The 17,324-nt window shown below is 47.4% G+C and overlaps 1 protein-coding gene across 5 annotated transcripts; it reads right to left on the reverse strand.

The window, feature by feature from the left end:
* Window positions 1-12: 12 nt before the first annotated feature.
* On the reverse strand, window positions 13-15,578 carry Tmem219 (transmembrane protein 219). Of its 5 annotated transcripts, none has more exons than XM_013011540.1 (6): window positions 15,382-15,578; window positions 13,572-13,770; window positions 13,289-13,478; window positions 4,661-4,890; window positions 2,939-3,108; window positions 13-445 (listed from the first exon to the last, which is right to left on the reverse strand). In XM_013011540.1, exons 2-5 carry the CDS (start codon window positions 13,734-13,736, stop codon window positions 2,971-2,973), a joined length of 723 nt encoding a protein of 240 aa, XP_012866994.1. In that variant the 5' UTR covers window positions 13,737-13,770; window positions 15,382-15,578; the 3' UTR covers window positions 13-445; window positions 2,939-2,970. The 5 variants fall into 5 exon arrangements, with proteins under 5 accessions (XP_012866994.1, XP_012866993.1, XP_012866992.1 ...); XM_013011539.1 differs by having other exon boundaries at window positions 13,572-13,773; XM_013011538.1 differs by lacking the exon at window positions 15,382-15,578 and adding an exon at window positions 14,776-14,880.
* Between the last annotated feature and the right edge of the window lie 1,746 nt (window positions 15,579-17,324).

Below are 17,324 nucleotides of genomic sequence, written 5' to 3' on the forward strand. Positions count from 1 at the left end.
GCGGAGGCCTTGCAGGGTTGCATGACTTACCCAAGGTCACAGTGCATTTATATTAAAGCATTTTCTATGTATTTAGGTCAAACCCCCAATTATTCATAAAGTTCATGGAAAGAATCAAGACACTGAATGGCAGAGCCAATGTTTTCCAACCTCGGGAAAGAGCTGAAGTAACTGCGCTATGCCTACCTGTTCCCCAAACTAAAAAAAAAAAAAAAAAAATCAACAAAGGGAATGGGCTGAGATGGCACTGGTCTGAGTTCCCAGCACTCAGGAGGTTGAGGCAGGGGGACCTCAAGTCCAAGGTCAGCCAGGGACAGGGATACATGGCAAGATCCTGTCTCAAAAAAAAAAAAAAAAAGCCTTTTATTCCCCCCAACTCTCCAGCTCTTCACTCTTTGTACATTTCTTCCAACTCAGAACCAAAGCCCAAGAAGTTGATTCACACCTGGAGAAAACAAAAACAAAACACAAAACAGGTCAGAGAGTTTGAGGGGCAGCTCTGGGGTGAGAACAGATTGAGGGAAAAGCAGAAATGACAACTAGAGCTAGATGTGGGTGCTAAATCCCACTGGGGTGGCCACCAGACTGTGCGATCTGCCAAAGACCAGAAAACCTCCCTTTCCCAATGTAAGGCTGAGAGGGCTACATCATTTCCAGTCCCAGGTAGATGGTTCAGGGCAGTGAGGTCTAGCCCAAAGCAAAATTAGCAAAGTGGATCCTGAGCTTCCAGTTCCTCTGGCCAGAGCAGTTCCCATTTCTCCCAGAGGAATCTCTTAGAACACTGAGGCCATTTGAAACTGAGGACAGCTTAAAAGAGGATGCATCATGATGTGGTTTTCACAGTAGACTAGACAACCTGATAAGATCTTTTTGCAGAAATACTTTCTCCCTTGATGGACTGACATATAAACTAGTTAGCCAATATGTCTTTCCTCCACACAACCCTTTACCCCACTCTTCTCCCGGTTCTTTGGGAAACTGATTCCCTCTAAATATCTTGTCAGCAGAACCAAATTTGTCTAAATGGAATGATGATTGAATGTGGTACGTGTCAAGTGTTTGGACATACAGACTGGGCATCTTTCTTTTGGCCTGTTAAAATTGAATTTTACAATTGTACATACTTGGCATCATAAACTTCAAGACAAAAGCAAGAGAAATATGATTCATATCCAGAATAAATCATCAAACTTCAACATTTTTTTTTGAGGGGGTGCCATCCTGGAGCTTGAACTCAGGGCCTAGGTGCTCTCCCTGAGCTTTTTTTCCCTCAAGCCTGGCACTCTTATCATTTGAGCCACAGCTCCACTTCTGGCGTTTTGGAGATAAGTTTTATTGGAGATAAGAGTCTCTGGACACCAGGTGTTGGTAGCTTACACCTGTAATCCTAGCTACTCAGGAGGCTGAGATCTGAGAATCATGGTTCGAAGCCAGCCCAGGCAGAAAAAGTCCCCATAAGACTTCAATAAACACTCAAAAACAAAAACAAAAAACCCAGAAGTGGCTCTGTAGCTCAAGTGGAAGAGCACTAGCCTTGAGCACAAAGAGGCTCAGGGACAGAGCCCAGACCCTGAGTTCAATCCCCACAAAAAAAAAAAAAAAAAAAGTCACAGAATTTCCTGCCCAGACTGGCCTTGAACCATGATCCTCAGATCTCAGCTCCCTGAGTAACAAGTGTGAGCCACCACCCTCTTAACTCATCATCATATCAAAAGGTGGATACAAACTACGGCTATGGATCAATCTTTTTAGTAGCCATAGAGTACCACCAAACTCAGGGCCTTGCACTTGCTGGGTGGGCACTCCATTGCGAAGCCACATGTCTAGCCCTTTAAAAAAAATACAGATTTTTTTTTGGGGGGTCCAGTCGTGGGGCCTGACTCTGGGCCTGGGCACTGTCCCTCAGCTCTTCAGCTCAAAACTAGCGCTCTACCACCTGAGCCACAGCACCACTTCTGGCTTTTTTCTTTTTTCTTATGTGGTGCTGAGGAATCAAACCCAGGGCCTCAGGCATGCAAGGCATGCGCTCTACCACTGAGCCACCTTCCCAGCCCCAAATACAGATTTTTTTTTTTTTTGGGTCCGGGCGTGGGGCTTGAACTTTGGGCCTGGGTGCTGTCCCTCAGCTCTTCAGCTCAAGGCTAGCGCTCTACCACTTGAGCTACAGCGCCACTTCCGGCTTTTTTCTTATGTGGTGCTGAGGAATCGAACCCAGGGCCTCAGGCATGCAAGGCATGCGCTCTACCACTGAGCCAACTTCCCAGCCCACAGATTATTTTTTAAAGAGGGACTCATCTTCTGCTTGGGCAAGTGCCTGGACACTTATTCCACAAAGCTAGGATGACAGGCACTTGCCTGTCAGGAAGGGGTATTAGGAGCCATTTTTGTTCTGACTAGTCCCCAACCCTGAGCCTCCTAAGTCATTAGGATTACAGGTGTGAGCATCAGCCCTTAGCTCAGTTATGGATCAGTCTTAGAAATGAGAAGACTATTTGAAAGAAATCAGTCACAAAATATGGGTAAGTCTATCTACATAAAGGTCACAAATAAGTAAAACTAAACCACACTCACCTATGGAAGGTGTACTTTCATGAAACTCTAAAGTAAGATGGTTAACTTCTAGGGAGACACATGACATCTCGGGAAGCAAGGAAGATGGGCGTTTTAGGGAATATTCAATTTCACAAGTGTCTCTAAGAATTTGCCAAGCATATTTTAATGCTTCTTTTTACTTTCCTAGTTGAATTTGTTAACTATTTTGTAATTGAAAATAAGAAGATAAATGGTATTTGTGGTGTAAACTGTTCCCAGTTTCTCAAGAGATAGATGTGGGGACTGATAAGCAGTATTTAAAGATGGACTCCAAGAATCTCTCTACCCCAGTTACAGTCTCCACTCCCGCCCCATCCCCTGTTCTCATAGGAGTGAAGATCCTCACCTGAGAACAAGGCAGGAACTAGGCCAGTGCCCTCAGAGCCGGGCTCTAGACCAGTGGGACTCCCGGCGTGGGTGGAAGCATTTAGCAGTGATACAGCAGAGAAGGCCACAGAAGAGAAGCAGGAAAGAGCCCAACACCAGCAGCCTGGAGCCACACAGAGCCAACTCCTCCTAGGGGTGGGAGAGAAGGGGAAAATGATGGAGAGTGGGACGATGCCTTCTCTTGGGAAGACATCTTGCCCCCAGCCCAAGAGTTATGGGTAAAGACTACATAAGAGAGAGGCTCTTTAGCATCTAGAGAGAAGCTAAAAGGAAAAATGTTATTGTGAGACAAGTTGACATTTGGCTCAATGGTTTACAGACTGCTCTCCTGCCCAGCCATGGACAAAATCCAGAATGACTGCTTGAGCCAGGAACATTCTCTCTTCTTCACATTTGAAAGGCTATGCAAACAGAGCATGAGTGAAGATGAGCAACAAACTCCCTAGCTGCTCTCCCTCTTTCACTCAGCCCATCTCCACCTAACACCAGGGAGGGAGGGCTTCTCTCCCCTCCTTGAAGGTCCTCAGAGACTCCCACTTCAGTGTCCAGTTGCAGCATCTTTGCCTGGATTCACAGTGGGCCCTCCAGTTCAGTCCCCACAGTCTTTCTTGCTTCTTCTAGGCCCTTCCTAAACTGCTTAGCATGCAGTACCCTCAAAGACTAAGCTCTTCCCAATCCCAAGGCTTGTGGTCCCTGGTCTATCCCCACTCCAGACTCTTGGATGGCAACCACTTCCTTACTCTTTAAGAATGGCAGGTGAGAAGGCGGGGATTACAACCCAGGCTCTGACACAAAACCAGTTGTGTGGCCTTAGGCAATTGACTCCCTCTGTCTCTAAACCTATTTCCTCATCTGTAAAATGGGCTAACAGCACCAACCTCAAAAGGTTATTTTAAGATCAAATGAGATAATGAACCTGAAAACACTTTGTACAGTATGAGCTACTGTACATGATCCTTTCTTAAGTGCCACCTTCTCCAGGAAGCACTCTCTATAAATATTCGAGTTAAGGGTTAATTGCTCCTTACTTTGTGTTTGTATATAATACTCTGTTTATATCTCTATGACAGCAATTAGCCTATTCTGCCTCTTGTTCACAGCTGCTTCATTCCTTAGAGATAGAGCTCAGGTTTTATCTTGCTTAAGGACAGTCCAACTGCCATTTATCAAATCTACTAGGTATCCTCTATAGGGCTGAGCATTTTTGACAGTCATCCTCATTCAATCCTTATTTGCTGGAATTCAGAGTGGTATCTTCTGTTTTAGGAAGCAGCAGAGGTTCAGAAAGGTTCAGATTCTTGCCCTAGCCCACACAGCTTCTCAAGTAGTGTTGGAAAGTCTAGAGATTTTCTTTCTTTCTCTCTCTTTCTTTCTTTCTTTCTTCCTTTTACTGTTTGCTAGTCCTGGGGCTTGAACTCAGGACCTGAGCACTGTCCCTGAGCTTCTTTTGCTCAAGGCTAGCACTCTACTACTTGAGCCACTTCCTGCTTTTTCTGTTTATGTGGTACTGAGGAATTGAGCCCAGGGCCTCATGTATGTTAGACAAGCACTTTACTACTAAGCCATTCCCAGTCCAAGTCTAGATATTTTCTACTAGGTGAAATTCCCACCTGGTACTTTCCACACACAGCATTCAGCAATGGCAGTTTACAAAACCAGGGGATCAACCTGAGGCTCTTACCGAAGTGAGCAGCTTGGTGAGTGCAAGGCCTTCGTGGCTCCAGACCCTGACACACTCCTCACCCATCTTAGGGCTCAGGGTGGCATTTCCTGCTCCCTCCTCTGAGCAGGATATGGGTGGCTGACTGGAGGGCAGGATTCCTGGACCAGCACTAAAATATAGACAGGTTCCTGGAGTTCTTTCTGGAGCCACTCTGGCTGTGATGAGGATCAGCTCTGCTGCAGAAGACCCTGAAGAGGGATAGGAAAGAAAGAAATCACAGGTAGTCAGGTGTGGTGACTCAGGCCTGTAACCCCAATCACTTGAGAGGCAGCTACTTGAAATGGAGAGACAAGAAAATCAAAGTTCAAGCAAAAAGGGTTATTCTAATCCCAGCCATACAGGAGGAAGACCAAGATGTGAGGCCTGACCCCCCAAAAGTGAAAAACCCTATATATATATATATATATATTTTTTTTTTTTTTTCTGTCGGTCCTGGAGCTTGAACTCAGGGCCTAGGCACTGTCCTTGAGCCTCTCTGTGCTCAAGGCTAGCACTCTTCCACTTGAGCCATGGCGGCACTTCCAGCTTTTTCTGTTTATATGGTACTGAGGAATTGAACCCAGGGCTTCAAAGCGTGCTAGGCAAACACTCTACCACTAAGCCATATTCCCAGTCTCAAAAAACCCTATCTTAAAAAAAAAGGCTGGGTGAAGGTAGCTCAGCGGTAGAGTGCATGTCTTGCAAGCATGAGGCCCTGGGTTCGATTCCTCAGCACCACATAAACAGAAAAAGCCGGAAGTGGCGCTGTGGCTCCAGTGGTAGAGCACTAGCCTTGAGCTGAAGAGCTGAGGGACAGCGCCCAGGCCCAGAGTTCAGGCCCCATGACCGGCAAAAAAAAAAAAGGCTGGGTGCCGATAGCTCATGCCTATAATCCTAGCTACCCAGGATGCTGAGATCTGAAGATCCTGGTTCAAAGCCAGCCCAGGCAGAAAAGTTTGTGAGACTCTATTCTACAATTACCCACCAGAAAAGCTGGACATAGAGCTGTGGTTCAAATAGTAGAATACTCGCCTTGAATAAAAGAAGCTCAGGGACAAAGCCAGGTTCTGTGTTCATGACTGGTACACACACAAAAAGCATACGTGTATATGGTATTAAAAATGAGCTTGTTGGGCTGGGAAGGTGGCTCAGTGGTAGGTAGAGCGCTTACCTTGCATGCATGAGGCCCTGGGTTCGATTCCTCAGCACCACATAAGAGAAAAGAAAAAAAAAGCCGGAAGTGGCGCTGTGGCTCAAGTAGTAGAGCGCTAACCTTGAGCTGAAGAGCTGAGGGACAGTGCCCAGGCCCAGAGTTCAGGCCCCACAACCAGAACCCCCCCCCAAAAAAAACAAAAAAATAAAATAAAAAAAAAATAAAAATGAGCTTGTGTAACAAGTCTCATGCTCTTCAACTCTCACAAATACCTTTCTCTCTCTCTTTGTTTTGGTCAATCCCGGGGCTTAAACTCAGGGCCTCAGTGCTGTCCTTAGCCTCTTTGTCCTCAAGGCCACAGCTCTCCCACTTGAGCCACTGTGCCACATCAGGGATTTTAAGTAGTTTATTAGAGATTAGAGTTTCACAGATTTTTCTGCCTGGGCTGGCTTCGAGCCATTATCCTCAGATCTCAGCTTCCTGAGTAACTAGGATTACAGGTGTGAGTCACCAGTGTCTGGCTCTAAGGCTTTCTATAATGCCAGGTTTTTGGGCATTCATGGCTGTTCAAGAATTCCACATACTTTAGCACTGAGAATGAAAATAGCTGTGCATCAATGAACACACAAAGTGACTGAAATTAGGTTACAATCAATGTAACAGTCACACAGTGACCCATGAGGTTATAGCAGAACAGGCAGATGCACCTGCCCAATGTCAGTTTGTATAAATTGATTTGTCCTTTTTTTTGGGTGGTGGAGCCTGAACTCTGGGCCTGGGCGCTGTCCCTCAGCTATACAGCTCAAGGCTAGCGCTCTACCACTTGAGCCACAGCGCCACTTCTGGCTTTTTCTGCTTATGTAGTGCTGAGGAATCGAACCCAGACCCTCATGCATGCAAAGTAAGCACTCTACCACTGAGCCACCTTACCAGTCCCTTATTTGTTCTTTTTAAAAAAGCAGTTTTCCACTAGGTATCAAAATTCATTACAAGGTTTCCACTCTGTTTTAAATTAGTAGGAACAATTTCCATGTGGAAAAACATTTGAAAGCACAGTTATCTTGCACTATAAAATAAAACCCATATGTATTAAAGAACAATGCAGCTGGGAAGGTGGCTCAGTGGTAGAGCACTTGCCTTGCATGCCTGAGGTCCTGGGTTCTATTCCTCAGCACCACATAAGCAAAAAGAAAAAAGCCGGAAGTGGTGCTGTGGCTCAAGTGGTAGAGTGCTAGCCTTGAGCTGAAGAGCTGAGGGACAGCGCCCAGGCCCAGAGTTCAGGCCCCACAACCGGACCCAAAAAAAAAAAAAAAAAAAAAAAAAAAAAAAAAAAAAAAAAAAAAAAAAAAAAAAAAAAAAAAAAAAAAATACTAAATACTTGTTTTTGTTTTTTATTTTTTGCCAGTCCTGGAGCTTGAACTCAGGGCCTGGGCACTGTCCTGAGTTTCTTTTGCTCAAGCACTGGACCACTTGAGCCACAGCACCGCTTCCAACTTTTTCTGTGTATATGGTACTGAGGAATTAAACCTAGAGCTTCATGCATGCTAGGCAAGCACTCTACCACTAAGCCACATTCCCAGCCTACCACAGGTTTTGAGTTCAAATCTCAGTACCACAAAAAAAAAGTTATTGAAAAAATAAAGAAGACAGTTTTCCAGTGAGGAAGGTTTTCCCAACAAAGACATGAAATCTAAAAGCCTTAATAAAGAACAATAACCTTAACCTCATACAAGTTAGACAGTGCTACGTGCCAGTGGCTCACTTTCATGCCTATAATCCTAGCTACTTCAGGAGGCTGACATTTGAGGATTATAATTCAAAGCCAGCCCAAGCAGGCAAGTCCAGGACATTCTTATCTCCAATTACCACCCAAAAGCCAGAATTGGAGCTGTGGCTTAGGTAGTAGAGTGCTAGCCTTGAACAAAACAGCTCAGGGACAGCATCCAGACCCTAAATTCAAATCCCAGGACTGACACACACACACACACATACACATAGTCTCTCTCCCCCTCTCCCTTTCTCTCTCTCTCTCTTCTCTCTCTCTCCCAAATAATGAAAGGTAAATTAAAGTATCAAGGAACAAGTTCCACATAGTGGTTCATGTCTGTAATCCCAGAACTCAAGAGACTGAAGCAAGGAGATCACAAGTTCAAGGCCAGCATGGGTTACATAATGAGACACTGTCTAACAAAAACAAAGGCCATCCTCTTTGACTCAGAAATACCACTTATAGAAGGCTGGTTCTGGTAGTTCATAACTATAATCCTAGCTACTCAGGAGGCTGAGAATTCAGGTTCCAAGGCAGCCTGGGCAGGAAAGTCTGTAATACTCAGATCTCCAATTAACCACCAAAAAGCCATAAATGGAGCTATGGTTCAACTGGTAGAACACCAGCCTTGAGCAGAAAAGCTCAAGGGTAGAACCTAAGCCCTGAGGCCCTGAGTCCAAGCTCCAGTACCAGCTCTTGTCCCAATATAAAAAAAAAAATTAGGGGGCTGGGAAGGTAGTTCAGTGGTAGAGTGCTTGCCTTGCATGCATGAGGGTCTGGGTTCGATTCCTAAGCACCACATAAGCAAAATAAGCCAGAAGTGGTGCTGTGGCTCAAGCGGTACAATACTTGCCTATTATTATTATTGTTGTTGTAGTTGTTGTTGTTATTTGGTCATAGGGCTTGAACTCCGGGGCCTGGGTGCTATCCCTCAGCTCTTCAGCTCAAGGCAAGCACTCTATCGCTAAACATATTATTATTGTGGTTCTGACCTATGGGTCTTCTATTCTCTATGGCTGGAACTGCTATACATTCTTCAAGCTTCAGCTTAGGCTCTATCTTTGGAAAAGTCTTTCCTTGCATATCTGTGAGACTCATCTTCAATTAACTAGCAAAAAGCAACAACTTTAAGTGTGTTCCAAGTGGTAGAATAATGGCCTTGGGCTAAAAATGCCAAGTGAAGCTGGGCACCAGTGGCTCATGCCTATAATCCTGCTATTCAGGAGGATCAGGGTTCAAAGCCAGCCTGGGCAGAAGAGCCCACTCAAAAACCGGAAGTGAGCCCAGCTCCAGTGGCTCACGCCTGCAATCCTAGCTACTCAGGAGGCTAAGATAAGGGAATCATGGTTCAAAAGCCAACTCATGCAAGAAAGTCCATGAAATTCTTCTCTCCAATAAGCCACTAGAAAACCGAAGTGTTGCTATGGCTCACGTGGTAGAGTGCTAGCCTTGAGCTGAAGAGCTCAGGGACAGAGCCCAGGCTCAGAGTTCAAGTCCCTAGACTGACAAAAAAAGAAAAACAAAAACTGGAAGTGGAGCTGTGGCTCAAAGTGGTACAGTACTAGCCTTGAGCAAAAGAGTTCAGGGAAAGTGCCCAGGCCTTGAGTTCAAGTCCCATGACCGACAAAATAAAAAATAAAAAAATAAAATAAATAAAATAAAATTGCAAAATGAATAAAATTGCCAAGAGAATATGAGGCCCTGAGTTCGGGACACAGTACCAGCACAAAAATGAAACAAAAAAAAAGGTGCCGGTGGCTTATATCTGTAATCCTAGCTACTCAGGAGGCTGAGATCTGAGAATCACAGTTCAAAGCCAGCCCGGGCAGGAAACTCTGTGAGACTCTTATCTCCAATAAACCACTAGAAAACCTGAAGCGAGGGCTGGGAAGGTGGCTCAGTGCTAGAGCGCTGGCCTTGCATGCATGAGGCCCTGGGTTCAACTCCTCAGCAACACCTAAGCAAAAAGAAAAAAACCGGAAGTGGCACTGTGGCTCAAGTGGTAGAGTGCTAGCCTTGAGCTGAAGAGCACAGAGACAGCGCCCAAGGCCAGAGTTCAAGCCCCATGACCAACAAAAATAAATAAAATTAAAAAAAAAAACACAAAAAAGTAGATTACTAAATACATTCCTTTTTTTTTTTTTTTTTGCCAGTCCTAGGGCTTGAACTCAGGTCTGGGCATTGTCCCTGAGCTTCTTTTGCTCAAGGCTAGCTCTCTACCACTTGAGTCACAGCGCCACTTCCAGCTTTTTCTGTTTATGTGGTACTGAGGAATGGAACCCAAGGCTTCATGCATGCTAGGCAAGCACTCTACCACTAAGCCACATTCCCAGCCCCCCCCAGTCCTTATTCTTATTCCTTGTTTACATGTTTACATACATGTACACTTAGACATACACCAACTTAACCCTATGACACACATGTCTGTAACTCACAGAAGAATCTTAGGATGATATTGTTGGAAAGAACCCCAGAAGGGGCTGGGAATGTGGCTTAGTGGTAGAGTGCTTGCCTGGCATGCATGAAGCCCTGGGTTCAATTCCTTAGTACCATATAAACAGAAAAAGCTGGAAGTGGTGCTATGGCTCAAGAGTGCTAGCCTTGAGCAAAAAAAGCTCAGGGACAGTATCCAGGCCCTGTGTTCAAGCCCCAAAACTGCCAAAATAAGAAAAAGGATCCCAGGGGCTGGGAAGGTGGCTCAGTGGTAGAGCGCTTGCCTTGCATGTATGAAGCCCTGGGTTCCATTCCTCAGCACCACATAAGCAAAAAGAAAAAAACTGGAAGTGGCACTGTGGCTCAAGTGGTAGAGCACTAGCCTTGAGCTGAAGAGCTGAGGGACAGAGCCCAGGCCCAGAGTTCAGGCCCCACGACCAGACCCCCCCCCAAAAAAAAGGTTCCCAGAAGTCTGATGATTCTACTTTTCTTCCCTTCTTTTTCTTATTTTAAAGTTTTCATTATAGCCGGGCCCCAGTGGCTCACACCTGTAATCCTAGCTACTCAGGAGGCTGAGATCTGAGGGTCGAGGTTCAAAGCCAGCCCCTGCAGGAAAGTCCGTGAGACTCTTATCTCCAATAAAACACTAGAAAACCGGAAGTGGCGCTGTGGCTCAAGCAGTAGAGCACTGGCCTGGAGCTGAAGAGTGCAGGGACAGCACCCAAGCCCAGAGTACAAGCCCCACGACTGACAAAAAAAAAAATAATAATAATAAGTTTTCATTATAAAAGTGATGTACAAGCCCGGAGCTGGTGGCTCAAGTCTGTAATCCTAGCTACTCAGGAGGCTGAGATATGAGGATCACCGTTCAAAGCCAGGCCCAGCAGGAAAGACCATGAGACTCTTATCTCCAATAAACCACCAGAAAACCGGAAGTGGTGCTGTAGTTCAAGTGATAGAGTGCTTGCCTTGAGCTGAAGAGCTCAGAACAGGGCCCAGGTCCTGTTCAAGCCCCACAACTGCGGGGGGGGGGGGGGAGTGGTGTACCGAGAGGGTATAGTTATGTAAGTCAGGTGATGAGTACATTTCTTTTGGACATTGTCACCCTATCCTTTGGTCTCTCCCAGTTTTTCCCTCCCTCTTTCCTCCTTTTTCATTTCTTTACAGTTTTTTTTTGTTGTTGTTGTTGTTTGGTTTTTTGTCGGTCGTGGGGCCTGAACTCTTGGCCTGGGTGCTATTCCTCAGCTCTTCAGCTCAAGGCTAGTGCTCTACCACTTGAGCCACAGCACCACTTCTGGCTTTTTCTGGTACTGAGGAATTGAACGCAGGGCCTCATGCATGCAAGGCAAGCACTCTACCACTGAGCCACCTTCCCAGCCCCTCCTTATAGTTTTTAGATAAGATATCTAAGGTCAAATGCCACCCAGGAATCAATGACACTAAGTCTCTCTCTCTCTCTCTCCTCTCCTCTCTCCTCTCTCTGTGTGTCATTTTCATAGAAGCTTTCTGGAAAAAGATGGTGTGTGTGTGCGCGTGCGTGCGTGTGTGTGTGTGTGTGTGTGTGTGTGTGTGTGTGTGTGTGTGTCCCTCTCTCTTTTCTGCACACACAACTATTCTGAATACATAGTGTAAGGTCCGCCCCTGGATGGCAAGCAGACTCCACCCTCCACGCAGCAAAGTCTCCACCCAGTACCTGCGTTACCTAGGCAACTAGGACACCTGGAAGAGTCACATCTGCATCCCCTGAGGTCACATCTGAATTTGATGTGGCCACACCTTTCTCCACCCATACCCTAGATAAGGCCTAGCCCAGGCCCAGATGCCCTCTCTGTTCTTTTCTAGCTCTTTCTCAGCTCTTTCCTTCTCTTCTCTTTCCCAGCTCCCTTCTCTTTCCTAGCTCTCTCTCTCCCACCTTTCCCAGATGCTCTCTTTTCTAGCTGTCTTCTCTTTCCCAGCTCTCTCTTTCTCAGGCCTTTCCCCACCGAGTGGAGGGCCAAGATGGCCTGGTGCCAGCCAGAATGATGAATAAACCTACCCCTTACCTGAATACCACGTGCATGGTGCTGTTCTTACTTGGCTACCCCTTTTTAAAAACCTAACACATAGCAGGTACTTAAAATATTAGTTTAGACTGTTATCTGAAAAAAAAAATTTTAAAGCCTGGCACCAGTGTCTTACACCTGTGATCCTAGCTACTTAGGGGGTTGAGATTTGAGGATTGTGCTCTGAAGCCAGTCATGGCAAGAAAGTCAGCAAGTTTCTTTCTTTCTTCCTTTCTTTCTTTTTGCGGGTGATAGGGCATGAACTCGGGGCTTGGGCACTGTCCCTGAGCTCTTAGGCTCAATGCTAGTGCTCTATCACTTGAGCCAGAGTACCACTTCTGGTTTTCTGAGTGGTTTATTGGAGATTAGCGTCTCAAGGACTTTCCTGCGTGGGCTATCTTTAACACTCTATCTTTGAACCTCGATCCTCAGATCTCAGTGTCCTGAGTAGCTAGGATTACAGCCGTGAGCCACCAGCAGCCTGCTTGGTGAGATTCTTAACTACAATTAATCACCAAAAAAGCTAGAAAGAGAGTTGAGGCTCAAGTAGTAGAGCACTAGCCTTGAGTAAAAAAAAAACACAGGGACAGTGCTCAGGCTTTGAGTTCAAGCCCCAGGACAGGCGTGTGTGCGCGCACACGCAGACAGACACACACAGAAATACTAGTTTAAGTGGACACATCATGCTTTTCCCCTAAGAGGAGATTGATACAGGGTTGGGAAAGAACACTGAATAAAACCGTGCTCATCTTTTTTTTTTTTTTGCCAGTCCTGGGCCTTGAACTCAGGGCCTGGGCATTGTCCCTGAGCTTCTTTTGCTCAAGGCTAGCACTCTACTACTTGAGCCACAGCACCGCTTGCACCTTTTCTGTTTATATGGTTGGTACTGAGGAATCAAACCCAGGACTTTGCATGCTAGGCAAGCACTCTATCCCCCTAAGGCACAGTCCCTGTCATCCCTACCCATCCCATCTCATCACACTTCCAAGGCCTGAATCAAAGGGCTCTGAACTGAAAGGAGAAAGGCAAAACATAAGAGTTACCTACATTGTGGGTAAAATGTTTACTGAAAGTAGGCCTTATTATAGCAGAAGTGATGAAGGTGCAGGGTTAGAACCCAAGGTCAATAGGATGGTGATGTCAGAGGCAGGATCCAGCTCATGCTGCATCCCACCCTCAACCCTTCAGCCCCAAGTTCTCCCTGATCTCACCTTTCAATCCCATCTGACTACCAGAGATCTTGGCCTGGAATGTCTGAGTCTTGTTCCTGTCTGGACCATCCCCAAAGTTCAAGGTAGTCAGTAAGCCCACGACGTGAGACCCTTGCCACTTCCCCGTGACTGTACCATTCATAGGGCACAGGGTCAGCTGACCAAAAGATCTCAAGAAAGAGACCCAATCCTGTGAGCAAAAGAAAAGTAGAACAGATGTAAGCTTAGATCAGCAGCAGCAGCAGCAGACCTACATGGGAAAGGTGAGCAGTGGAGTACTTACCTGTGGAATGTCAGGGCTGCGAAGGCCAGTCCTATGGGTAAGGAGGAAGCCACCCAGGCCCAGGCCTGAGAAGCCAAGAAGCAGCAGGATCAAAGTGGCACAAACCAGAGGTGGGTGGTGGGCCAGACAGAGATGCAGGTTGTGCCCTGCCTGGCAGCTGCCCATGGGAAGCAGAGGAGTCTGGGCCTCCACGGAGAGCCTGCTGGAGGACAGCAAGGGAGAAGCAGACAGCCTACTGGTCAGATGGTACTCACCCATGTTATGCAAAAGGAAGCTATAGCTCAGAGAAGACAAGAAACTTGCCCAAGGCCACACAGTCAGATCCTAGCACAGCCAGACAGAGTAAGACTCTGGATTCCCAAAGTTTATCTCCCTGTTCTACTTAAATATTTGCTGCATTCGACTGCTAAAATAAAGCAGAAGCAGAACTGAGCATTCTGTACAGGCAAAGGGAATTGAAAGGGAGAATTCTCAGCTGGACAAAAAGGAAGCAGCAGCTGCGACTAGGCTTTGGTGGGCGAACAGATCTAAGCAGAACTCAGACAAGGGGAAGTGTCTAGAAGGCCCCCATTTGGGAGCTCATGGGCTAGGTAGGTGCGAATCTCCCCTGCGACTCCTTGCCTACGTCCCATCAAGCCGGTTAACCGCTGTCAGCTTGTAAAATGGGAGTTCTCAGATGAGGAAATCAGAAGGTGGATTCCATGTGACCAGACAGCAAGGTCTGCACGAATTTAGCCGTTCAGGAATTCAACAGATGTCCTTTCTCCCGGTGTCATACCGGTCCTCAAAACCAGGTGAGGCAAGGCCACACGACGGTAGGGGAAACTGAGGCTCAGTGGCTTTCCCTCACGCAGGAGTGGTAGGGCCAACGACCCACTTCCCGCCTCTACAGTGGAATAATTTATCCCGCACAAAGCGGCGACAGGTAGACGAAAAGGAGTTAAAGCATACGGGGTGACCGGAGGCCGGGAAAGGGCAGGTGACACCGACGCTCTGCCCCTGCCCTGCAGCCTCGCGCCCCAGCTTATCTGGAAGGGGGAGGCGGGAAGCAACAGGAGGGAAAAGGGCCGAGCCCGAGGGGTCGGACGGCTGGGGGCGCACCCGGGCCTCCCCTCCGACTCCAAGCCCCCCTCCGGAAGGATCTCAACACCCGCATCCCTCCCCCGATCTCGCGGCATTGGGTCCGCCCGCCGCTCGCTCTCACCGGTCCGAGCCGGGCGGAGGCCGGCGCCCCCCGCGACGTCACGCGTGAAGCGGCCGAGGGGCGGGGTCCCGGCTTCGCTCTCCCCCCGCCCCCCGAGGACCCTCCCTCCCGGGGAGGGGGTGGCGGGATGCGCATGCGTAGTGGCCACGCGGACGCCCGTTCTCAGGCTAGGAGAGCGTACCAATAGGACCTGCGACGTGGGGGGGGGGGAGGAGGAGGAGGGATAGCGGGGAAGAGGAAGAAAACTCCAGAAGTGGTGAGGAAACCAAGGGAAGTCAGGCCATGCGTGCTAGCTACACTGCAAATTCCCCAGGTCGACACGCTGGGGAGGGTGTCAATGGGAGATTCGTCTCCCCGTATTCAGTTATTCGTCTCCCACCTGCGCCCAATAGCACGGCCCAGCCGCGCCCCGATCGCGGGGCAGGGATCGGGGTCCGCCCCGGTGGCGTGGCGCTCGCTCGGGCTGGCGGAGTCTGTGCTCCCCGGCCGGGTTGCCTCCCCGCTGTTCTGCATCCATAAGAAGGCTCACTTATCTACACCTGGGATCCAGGGCCCGGTCTTTATGACTCCCTAAAATGCACAGGATCAGAGATGAGATCATCTTACCCGAAATAGCCCGCTCAGAGAGCCAGGAACTCTCGAGTTCAAATCCGGTCTGCAGGTGCCCCTGCCTAGGCCATACTCTGTTGAAAGGGGCAGTCTGCCGGGCGCCTGTGGCTCACTCTTGTAAATCTTAACTACTCTGGAGGCTGAAATCTGACGATCAGGGTTCAAAGCTAGCCCGGGCAGTCCTTAACTGCTGAGCTCCAGTGAACCACCTGAAAGCCGGAAGTGGAACTGTGGCCCAAAGTGATACAGTGCAGAAAAAAAAAAACAACTCAGGGACAGCACTTGGGCCTTGGGTTCAAAGCCTCAGGATCGGGGCCCACACACAAACACACAGTCTGTCTCTGGGCCTGGGCGCTGGCCCTCAGCGCTTCAGCTCAAGGCTAGCACTTTACCTTGAGCCACAGGCTGCTTGCAGCGTTTTCTGTCTCAGGATTGTTCTGCTTGGCTAGCTGTGAAATGTGATTCTCAGATTCCAGCCTCTGAGTAGCTAAGGTTATAGATGTGAGAGCCACTGGTTGCTGGCTTTTTTTTTTTTTTGGCACTGGTGAGACTTGAACTCAGTACTTCATACTCGTGCTTGTTTTTGTTTTTTCTCATAGCTGGTGTCTTACCACTTGAGCCATACCTTCATTTCTGGCCTTTTGCTGGTTAATTAGAGATAAGAGTCTTACAGAGGCCTGGCGCTGGTGGCTCATGCCTATAATCCTAGCTACTCAGGAGGCTGAGATCTGAGGATCACGGTTCAAAGCCAGCCCAGGCAGAAAAGTCTGTGAGATTCTTATCTCCAATTAACCACCAGAAAACCGGATGTGGTGCTATGGCTCAAGCGGTAGAGCACTTGCCTTGAGCTAAAGAGCACAGGGATAGCGCCCAATCCCAGAGTTCAAGCCCCATGACTAACAAAACAAAACAAAAAAAAGTCTTACAGACTTTCCTATAATCACTGACTTTGAACCTTGATCTGCAGATCTCAACCACCTGAGTAGCTAGGAATACAGATATTAATCACTAGGCCTTGGTTGGTTATAGCCTTGTTTTTGAGGCAGAGTCTCACTGACTTTTGCCCAAACTGCCCTCAAACCATAGTCTTCTTGTCTCTATCTCCCTAGGGGCTGCAATTACACTACACCTGGCAACTTTTTTTTCTTTTTCTTAAAAATGTGGTAATCTAGCCAGCGCTGGTGGCTCACGCTTATAATCCTAGCTACTCAGGAGGCTGAGATCTGAGGGTTGAGATTTGAAGCTAGGCCAGGCAGAAAAGTCCTTGAGACTCTTATCTCCAATAAACTACTCAGAAAAAGCTGAAATTGACACTGTGGCTCAAGTAGTAGAGTGCTAGCCTTGAGCAAAAGAAGCTCAGGGACAGCACCCTGACCCTGAGTTCAAGCCCCCGGACAGGAAAAAAAAAAGTTCAAATCCCCTTACTGGCAGGCAAGGTATCATTGGTGGTGGTTTTATGTTGTTTGTTTTTTGTAGTCCTCCGAGTTGAACTCAGAGCTTTGTACTTGCTAGGCAGGTACTCTACCATTTGGGCCACACTCAACCCACTTTGCTTTAGTTATTTCTGGGGTATGGTTATTATTGGGTATGGGGTACGTGTGCCCCAGCTGGCCTGTACTTCTGTATACTTCCCATATAGCTGTGATAAGAGACATATGCCACCACACCCAGCTATTGGTTTAGATGGGGTTTCTATGAGTTTTTATCCAGGATAGCCTCAAACTGTGATCCTCTGCATCTTTGTTTCCCGAGTAGCTGAGATCAGGAGCTACCTGATTTTTTTTTTCCTTTTTCTTAGTTTTTTTTTTTTTCTAACTTTTGGTAAAACATACTATTTCATCACCCCAGAAAGAAATCTTGTAACTACTGAACAATAACCCCTCATGCTTCCTTAAACTTTATCCTAAACACTTTTGTCTACTTTGTAGATAAAATTTTCC

The sequence above is a fragment of the Dipodomys ordii genome, unplaced genomic scaffold (genome assembly GCF_000151885.1).
Source record: "Dipodomys ordii isolate 6190 unplaced genomic scaffold, Dord_2.0 Scaffold14, whole genome shotgun sequence".
In the NCBI taxonomy this organism is placed as follows: Eukaryota; Metazoa; Chordata; class Mammalia; order Rodentia; family Heteromyidae; genus Dipodomys; species Dipodomys ordii.

Bases quoted from the DNA above. Each gene is read 5' to 3' on its own strand.
- Tmem219 (XM_013011536.1), bottom strand. From the start codon at position 13,829: ATGGGTGAGTACCATCTGACCAGTAGGCTGTCTGCTTCTCCCTTGCTG. The intron at 13,479-13,571 runs GTAAGTACTCCA...TTTTGCTCACAG, and splicing joins GCAGCCCTGACATTCCACAG to GATTGGGTCTCTTTCTTGAG. The intron at 4,891-13,288 runs GTGAGATCAGGG...ATCCCTCTTCAG, and splicing joins TAGTCAGATGGGATTGAAAG to GGTCTTCTGCAGCAGAGCTG.